Here is a 9,739-nt window from a genome sequence, read left to right on the forward strand (position 1 = left end):
TACAGAGTGAAGTAAGTCAGAAATAGAAAAACAAATACTGTATGCTAACACATATATATGAAATAAAAAAAAAAAAAAAAAAAAAAAGGTAAAGACTTCACGGTAGGCTTTTAAGAAATTTCTACTATGATATTTTACATAACTTTATTTTAGCTGTGGGATTTGAACTGGAATGCACCCTGCCTCTCAAATCAGACTGCCAAGTTTCCTGGGTGGGACCACGTCACACCCTTCTGTAGTGTCCACCGCGGGGCTGAGAGCATGCTCTACACTGCGGAAACTGACCATACCCTACTATGATATTTTACATAACTTTATTTTAGCTGTGGGATTTGAACTGGAATGCACCCTGCCTCTCAAATCAGACTGCCAAGTTTCCTGGGTGGGACCACGTCACACCCTTCTGTAGTGTCCACCGCGGGGCTGAGAGCATGCTCTACACTGCGGAAACTGACCATACCCTTGGTGGAGGCCTGAAAAACAGAGCTCTTTGCAAGTCTTTTACACCTTCCATAAAATATGACTCAAGTGTACAGAGCAACTGGTACCCGCCGTGCAGACATGATGTGTAACAGAATCCAACATCCTGCCATTAAGTAGAACATCACAGCTATCAGCCCATCACACGATGAGAAAGCAGTTTGAAGCTGGTATGAAGGCATGTAAAACTCCAGTGGGTGTACTGCTGTCCAGATGCGAGTGACCTAGCCCTTCTCCTCCGGCTATAATGAAAGGGGCACCCCCAAAATGGAACGATATAATCTCCAGCCTCAAGGCACATACGATGGGCCTGAACGGGAAGGGTGCGTAAAGGGAAGGGTGTTATCCTAGCAAGGGTGCGTAAAGGGAAGTGTGTTATCCTAGCAAGGGGGCAGACTAGGCCACCATTCCACTGTCCCCACCCTATGTCAGGGATGACAGACCAGATATAAGCCCCCAAGAGCAGGGGTTCCCAATATCTAATGATAAGGAGTTCTTGTTCCTCGTGATCTAGAATGGAGGATGAGAGCAAGATGCTGTTGGCAGCCGGTGGTGGGCAGGGGCTCCCAGTCCCTTTAATGACAGGCCAGACTCTGCAGGCTTCAGCTACATCCACCGCATTCCCCTTCCCTAATGGAAATGCCTGCAGGATGTAAGGGGGGAGAACCAGAACGAAAGCGTCCAAGGAAGGCGTCCCAGGTAGAGAGGTCTCTTAGCCTGGAGAGGAACATGGTGGCACAGGAAAACTGGGTTCAAGTATTTGCACACAGTGCAAAGCAGGAATAAACTTGATGTGCTTCTGGAGGTAGAACCAGGACAAATGGGAGGAAGGAACAAGAAGGCTAACTTCAGGAGAACTTTCTGAACTACAGTCGTGAACAATTACGTCATACCACAACAATGTTTGTTGCAACGGCTGCTGGGACATGTATCGGGATGATTGTAAAAGAGACTGCCATCCAGGGTGGGCAGTAGGAAACTGAGTTTCCATGATTAGATGATTCGCTGGGAAAACATATGCCTTCCTCAGACCCCAAAGAATGGCTTAAGTGGGCAGACACCTGCGAGCAAGGGTGGGGGAAGGCAGCCATCACCTCTCGGCACCCTGGATTTTGGGGAATTTTCTTTGTTTGGGTTTTTTTTTTTTTTTTTTTTTTTTGGCTGCACCATGCAGCTTGCAGCATCTTAGTTCCCTGACCAGGGATTGAACCCATGTCCTTAGCAGTGAAAGTGCAGCATCCTACCACTGGACCACTGGGCCCAGGGTACCCTGGTTTGATGACTTGAATCTCTGCCTTAATTTCCCATCCCCACAGTCCTGTACCCCTCAACTGCCTGCTCAGCTCTGCAGAACCCTGTTCCTGACTGGAAGGAATCTGCAAACTCTAGGTCAAAGCCTTTCAAACTTGAATGTAAATGTGAATCACCCAGATCTTGTTAAAATTTGGATTATGATTCAGGGGAAGTGGGGGAACAGTTTTGGAGCCTGCATTTTTTTAAAGTTAACTAATTAATTAATTAATTGTATTTTTGGCCGCATTGGGTCTTCGTTGCTGCACGCGGGCTTTCTCTAGTTGTGGCGAGCAGGGGCTACTCTTCCTTGCGGTGCACGGGTTTCTCATTGCCATGGCTTCTCTTGTTGCGGAGCACGGGCTCGAGGCGTGCGGGCTCAGTAGTTGTGGCTCGCAGGCTTAGTTGCTCTAGAGCACAGGCTCAGTAGTTGTGGTGCACAGGCTTAGTTGCTCTGCAGCACGTGGGATCTTCCCAGATCAGGGATCAAACCCGTGCCCCCTGCATTGGCAGGCGGGTTCTTAACCACTGTGCCACCAGGGAAGTCCCAGAGCCTGCATTTTGAACATCTCCCAGATGACACTGACATTGCTGGTCTGCGGACCTGACTTTGACCAGCAAGGCTTTAGGGTCTACATCAGCCATATTCACTAGAACCTTCTTTGACAATGGAAATTTCTCTGTGTTGTCCTATACGGTAGCCACGAGCCACATGTGGCTCTAGAGCACTTAAAGTGTGACTAGTGTGACAACAACTGATTCTTAATTTTATTTAAGTTTAATTAATTTAAGTTTAAAATTAAATAGCCCCAGAGACATTGCTTTGGGAAAGATCCCCAGTGTTGTTCTTCCTTGCTGCAAGTAATAAATCCTTCCTTCTCTGGGAAAAAAAAAAAAATTAAATAGCCACATATGGCTAGTGGTTGTCATACCGGACAGAACGAGGTCATTAAGTCAGTGTCTGAGCATCTGCACAGCCTCTCATGGTTCACGGGGGCATTCCTCTGGCTTTGCCCTCACTGTACTCCAGTTCTGAATGGGTGGGTGAATGAATGAATGAATGAATGAATGGTAGAGCCTTCAATTATGCATTCTCCCAGAAGACTTGAATGTATACCTCAGTTTCAGTTACCAGGTCTTGGCTTTTGTCTTGTGCCTACATGTTTGCCTTGCTCTCGGCTTTCTAGAGCTATGGCTTGCCCTTGTCCTGGGCAATTCCCTCAGGTCATGGACTCCTGCCCCAAAAGGCCAGCTTTCACAGCTACTAAGCTCGGCTATCTGCTGGTAAACATCTTGAGGGTCTGGATCTGCAGCCCCTGACTGATGCAAAGCCCATGACTGCTACCCGGCTCTGCCCTCCAGTCACTCCTGCTGTAACTCCATCCGGCACCATTGCTGCCCACCGTCCTCTCCTGGTCCACCATCCATGTAGGTACAAGTCCTGGTTAAGCACCTGAACTGCCATACATCAATTCTACCTTCCAGAGGGTACACTGTCAAACATATGCATCTACCCTTTGTTGGCCAAAGTTTCTATTTCTCCCAGTTCCTACCAGAGAGGTTCCTAACCCGGAAATCTCAGTTGCCCAATTCTTTTTTTTTTTTTTTTAACATCTTCATTGGAGTATAATTGCTGTACAATGGTGTGTTAGTTTTTGCTTTATAACAAAGTGAATCAGCTATACATATATGCCCAACTCTTATTAAAAATTCAGTTGCAAGAAATAAAACATGTAGGGCTCTGTCTGAAAGCTATTCAGTCCACTCTTTTCTCTAAATATTCTAACCTGTACACTGGATCAAACCAGGTCATCAAACAGCTGTAAACTTGGACCATAATACATAATACATTGAACTATGAAAGAAACCAGGCTGCAACTTATGTTTGTGTTTCAGGTCTCCCAGTACCACCATTTTTATTTTACTTGGATGACCAACAAGGAAAACACCAAACCCAGGGCCTGTTTTTCCTTCTTTCCTTTCTTTTTTTTTTTTTTTTTTTTTTCCTTTTATAACAGAAGTGCCCACTCAATTTATATAATGATGGGTCTAACTAATATGAGACAGTAAGAGTTTATTCACATCCTCAAAGAACACATTCCATTTCTTACAACAGACAAGTGCCACAGATTCAATGACTATAACATTTTTTGCGTTCATAGGTAGGAAGTTACATTCTCGAACTGTGCATTTAACACAGACTGAATATCCCAGGGAGAACTTCATATTAAAGAAGTTTTATCAGGAAGTTTCTTGATGTTTTACTAGGGGACATGAGTGACAGAACCTGTGTAAATTTAAATATGATCTTTTACCCCTTAAAGTTCCTTTTGGTCTCTGGGATCATGATGTCACTAGAATACAAATATCTTCTAACCCTTCTCCCCTATCTTACTGAAAATTGCAAGTATTTGACATAAGAACCATCGAGACCTATAGTTTACTATTTTAATTTCGTTTCGTTTCGTCTCATTTTATTTAATTATTTTATTTAATAACCAAGGCTAAAGAATTTGAGTTTATAATTTCTATTTCCACAGGCACCTCACAGAATCACTTTTATGGAACTGTACTTTGACATCATCCTCGGCTTAAATATAAGAAGAGCCCGTACAAAGCTAAATATCACAGGGGTTTTCATGCCGAGGTGCTTGATAGGTCACCGCAGGAGGGGAAAGCAAAGAGCTCTGAGCCCCGTCCTCTTTGCACAGGGCAGCTCTGCTTCACCCTAGTTCGCTCATTTAGGTTCTGTGAAAGATTGTTTGATAGCAGGTATCTGCCACTAAGACCACTGGGAAACTGCCATGTACTGCATGGATGGCGGGACCAAGGTTGAGGACCTCACTCACCACAGCACACAAGGTCCCCTCTGTGTGGCCCCATAGGAGACCTTTTTCTCAGGCCTCACTAACAGAAAAAAAGCCATGCTTCTCCTAAATAACTGGAATGGTCTTTTCGTGGAGGCACAGGGGACCATATAACATAGTGTTTCTTTGCTTGCTTTGGCAGCTAGGGAGCACAGAGCCAAATGTGTAGCCCACCCACTTCTAACCCTAGAGAATCTGACGCTGGCATTTCCTCGTCCCAACTTTGGCTTCATTTTCATCTCTTGCTTTTCTTTTCTCTTTCTCATCCCTCTGATTTCATTGCCTACTTAAGCTCACTGCCTCCCTCTCTCTCTCTCTAATCCTATGAATCAAAGGAAAGAAAGGATACTAGACAGAAGCTCTGCTTATCTAAACTTCTCTCCTGAGTGGCATGGACATATATACACTACCAAACGTAAAATAGACAGCTAGTGGGAAGCAGCCGCATAGCACAGGGAGATCAGCTCGGTGCTGTATGACCACCTAGAGGGGTGGGATAGGGAGGGTGGGAGGGAGACGCAAGAGGGAGGAGATAGGGGATGTATGTATATGTACAGCTGATTCACTGTTATAAAGCAAAAACTAGCACACCACTGTAAAGCAATTATACTAAATAAAGATATTTTTTAAAATTAAATTAAATTAAATTAAAAAAAATAAACTTCTCTCCCTTTACTATGTCCCTGTGCGGGCAAGTCTAGAATCTTCTAGTCCATCTGAATCCAGACTCTGACTGCATCCTAGTAACCATCTATATCAGTCTTCTGATTTCTCAGTCCTGCCTCCTCTTCTGGCTGAGAGCAGTAGTCTCTGTACATTTATGTACTAATACATAGAAAGCTATCTCAAGGTTCCAGCCCAGTCCCCGATAGCGAGGAAAGAAGGATATTTGGCTGGCTCGTGGATCAAGGAGTTCCTTAAAAATAATTATAATTTTTTATGATGCAATCGGAGTCCACGCTCGCTGGGTATAATGTAAAAAAGCACAAGTTCCTCTATCATGTCCATGCTCCACGGGTAACCACACAGGTGTCAGACACTGTGCTACTAGCTTCTTCTGAAGTTGGCAAGTTTATACAAGAGCTTCCACAAGGAGGAATGGTACTCACCTTCTCTCCATATTGAACCCATTTGTCATATCCATTTCTCCAGTACCAAATCCATTTTGTGGTGAAGAGAGAACTGGACATTGTGACAGATGAAGGCGTGGAGAGACGTCGGATGGGATTATAATCACAAGTCATCTTCTGGAAACTGATTTTATAATTTCCAATAGAAACGCTGAGAGGGAAAAGTTTAGTGTTAACAAAATGCTTCACTGAAACAAAATGCTTCCGTTTTCTACACTCCGGTCTTCCCTAATAAGAGGATAGAATTCAACCTTGAGAGCTGAAAGGGATCTTTGAATTTCCCTTATACAGCTTTCGGTCTTACACATAAAAGAAAAAACTGAACTACAGAGAGGTAATGTAACCTGCCTGCCCCACATATTCAACGGTGTCACAAAATGTGTTCTTCCCTCAAAAACTATCCCCCATAGACAACTGTGCCCACACAAAACAATGGATTGGCTCAATGTTTGTTAGAAAGTCAGTTAGACACTCACAGTTGGTCAGTTTTTTTCAATTATTATTCAAATAGTTATCAAAGTGTGGTCCAAGACCTTTTCGGGAGCCAGCAAGGTCCAAGTTATTTTCATAATAATATTAAGACATCACCTGTCTTTTTCACCTTCATACCCTCACAGGTGCACAATGGAGTTTTCCAGAGGCTACATGATGTTTGATTTCACAATAAAGAGATTTTCAAAAATATATAACAATTTCAGTCTTCTCAGTGAATTTGGTTTTGTTTTGGAAAAGTTATTTTTATAGTTTTACTTATATACAGTTATATATGCATATAACTATATATAATTTAGATATATAATTATCTAAAAATGTTATGTTAACATGAATGAGTTTATTGTTATTTTTAATGTATCAGTAAATATTTAATTTTTCTCAGCTGTGATTTTTAATATGGTAAATATCAATAGCTATAATCCACATAAACAGAAGTTCTTTGGGATCCTCAATACATTTTAAGACTATATAGGGCTCCTGAGATCAAAAAGTTTAAGAGTTACTGCTCTATGAAACACCTCCTAGATCAGTGATGTTCAACCAGGAGCGATTTTGTGACCCAGGGAACATTTGACAATGTCGAAAAACATTTTTGTTTATCACAACTGGCATGCAGTGGGTGGAAGCCAGGAATGATGCTAAACTGCCCCCCCAGAACAAATAATTATCTGGTCCCAAGTCAATAGCGCTAAGGTTGAAAAACACTGCTTCAGATTTACCTGGGGGGAGAAATACACCTAGAAGCAAAACAGCTGACGCTCCCCTCTAGTGGCAAAAGGCAGCAACACAGAATCTCCACCAAAAATTCACTAAATTTGCAGACGGCAACACATCCATATTTTTCCCCCCAAAGAATTTCCTTGTAAAACAGGATGCAGCTTATAAATATGGTCATGGGTGGTATCACCCATATCAGCCCTAATAGAAGCAGAAATGTAAGGTAGCCTCTTAGAAACCTCCAGGGTAGAGAAAATAGTGAACATAGAGGAAGGTATAAAATGCTAAAGTATACAACAAAATCCTGCCCTAAACTATATGAAATGATTCAAATCATTTTCTCAAACTATGAAATTAAGTCAAAGCTCTTCTGAGCTCATCATTTAGTACTTGTAATAGTCCTACGATGAGCTGATAGGAATACAAACCAACCTATGCATTGTGTTGTTCTGCAGTACACACTGACAAATATTAACTAAACACATATTTGTGTCCCTGTATATTTCACCTGAGTTAGCAAATACTCCCAGAGTCCCTTGTATTAGCCAGGCTCTGAGTGACTTCAAACCTGCCCCACTTATGTATTTTTCTTCATTAATTCAGCAGGCATTTGCCATTTTTATCTCAAGAGTTAACCTGAATGGGATTCTGAAGGAAAACTGCTTTTTCTCCTTCCCATAAGCATAGCACTGGGCTTTCTTTTGATGATGTTGTACACCTCACAAGCCGGACCAGCCACCAACTTACGTGCAGATTTTGGGGTCACAAAAGGCCTTCTCAATATCCTCCATGAGTGGGAGGTCCATCCAGGTGTTTGCAAGTAACATCTGCCACCGGTAGGGCAGGTGGAAGTGAACTTTGTTGCACCTCTCTAAAAAGACAGAAAAGAAGTCTGAGCAATTCGGCCAAGTTCACTGCTGACTCTCCCCATCCTTTCACGGCCCGCCTTTCCCATCCTGCCTGCCCTGCAGGCACATTTCCCAGCTACACCTGTGCTCATGCTGGCCTCTACCTGCATTGCCCCAAACTCCAGATTCCATTATTACCCATGGAGACTCATCAGAAAACAAAATTCTCTGCTCCCCGAAAAGCCATGTTACCCACATGGAAATCTGAGATCATTATAAATTTACAGTTACCCTTTCTGCACCCCACACATGGATTTACTGAGACAAACTGCTCTCCAGCATAGGCAACTGCTTTTGTGTTTCCTTGAAGCCCTGACCTAAAATTCACCTCTTTCAGAAGAATTCCCTCACTAATCTCGCGCTCTTCTGAACTGACTTGTGTTTTGTATTCCCTCAAATACATTCCCTCCGAGCCAGTGCTCGGGACTCAGTTTGTGCTTTATTTATGTATTTACTCATTTTACGCAGTTTTCTAATTTGTGGATGTTTTGTTTGTTTGTTTTTATTTGTTTGTTTGTGTTTGGCCGCACCGTGCAGCTTGTGGGATCTCAGTTCCCCGACCAGGGATGGAATCCGGGCCCACGGCAGTGAGAGCATGGAGTCCTAACCACTGGACCGCCAGGGAGCTCCCAAATTTGTGGATGTTTTGATGTCCCACCTTAACAAACTCATTGAAAAAAGGCCTGCGTCATTGTTTAGCTTACTTCTCCCTTGCTTCACTGGCAGAGGGCTGGGCATGAAAAAGATGACCATTCAATGAATGCTTGCTGAAGAATGAATTAATGTTAGAAGTCCATAATACAGGAGTACAGAAAACAGTTCTATTTTTTCACAATTTGCATTATGTTTCAACCGTTTTGAAATGTCTAAAAGGTGTGTTACTACTTTAGAATAAAAAGAGGCAGGCTTAGACATCACAAGGAAATCCAGACTGGCACTGCCTGGGATTTGGCTGATTCAAAAAGTATAACCTTCCTCACACCCATGAGAATGGCTGCTATAAACAAACAAACAAAAACAAATTAACAAGTGTTGGCAAGGATGTGGAGAAATTGGAACCCTCGTGCATTGCCGGTGAAAATATAAAATGATACAGCTGCTATGGAAAACTATGTGGCAGTTCCTCAAAAACTTAAACATAGATTTACCATATAATCCAGCAACTCCATTTGTGGGTATATACCCAAAAGAACTGAAAGCAAATCTCAAACAGATATTTGTACACCTGCGTTCATAGCAGCATTATACACAACAGCCAAAGGTGGAAGCAACTCAAGTGCCCATCAATGGATGAATGGATAAACAAAATGTGATAGAATACAATGGAATAGTATTCAGCCTTAAAAAGGAAATTCTCACAACGGCTACAACATGGATAAACCTTGAGGACACTGTACTAAGTGAAATAAGCCAGTGTCCGAAAAAGACAAAAACTGTGTGAGTTCATTCATATGCGGGTCGTAGAGAAGTCATACTTAGAGACAGAAACCAAAATGGCGGCTGCCAGGGGCTTCCCTGCCAGAAGCGGGAAAGGAAGAGTTGTCGTCTAATGGGTACAGAGTCTCAGTTTTACAAGATAAAAAGAATTCTTGAGATTGGTTGTGTAGCAATACGAATGTAATGAACCCTACTGAACTGTACAGTTAAAAATATTTAAGATGGTAAAATCTGTTATGTGTATTTTACCATAATTAAAAAGAAAATATTTTAAAGTTAAAGATTTTTGATTTAGGGAACGCAGGGCAGAATCTCCTCTTCAGACACAAGGTGAATGCGTCTAAGACCACTAAGTAATCAAGCAAATGAATCAGACATGATGCCTAGGGCTGGGGTGGAGGCATGAAAGGGAAAG

The 9,739-nt window shown here is 42.5% G+C and overlaps 1 protein-coding gene across 1 annotated transcript in view; it reads right to left on the reverse strand.

Moving 5' to 3' along the window:
- Positions 1 to 9,739, reverse strand: part of ZC3HAV1 (zinc finger CCCH-type containing, antiviral 1) — a 63,149-nt gene that overhangs the window by 16,073 nt on the left and 37,337 nt on the right. The window contains exons 6-8 of the mRNA XM_007466603.1: positions 7,919 to 7,925; positions 7,727 to 7,846; positions 5,747 to 5,918 (exon numbers count right to left, since the gene is read on the reverse strand). Of these exons, the coding sequence (XP_007466665.1) occupies positions 5,747 to 5,918; positions 7,727 to 7,846; positions 7,919 to 7,925 (299 nt within the window). The remainder of the gene's footprint in view (positions 1 to 5,746; positions 5,919 to 7,726; positions 7,847 to 7,918; positions 7,926 to 9,739) is intronic.

This window comes from Lipotes vexillifer, unplaced genomic scaffold, assembly GCF_000442215.2.
Source record: "Lipotes vexillifer unplaced genomic scaffold, Lipotes_vexillifer_v1.1 scaffold71, whole genome shotgun sequence".
NCBI lineage: Eukaryota > Metazoa > Chordata > Mammalia > Artiodactyla > Lipotidae > Lipotes > Lipotes vexillifer.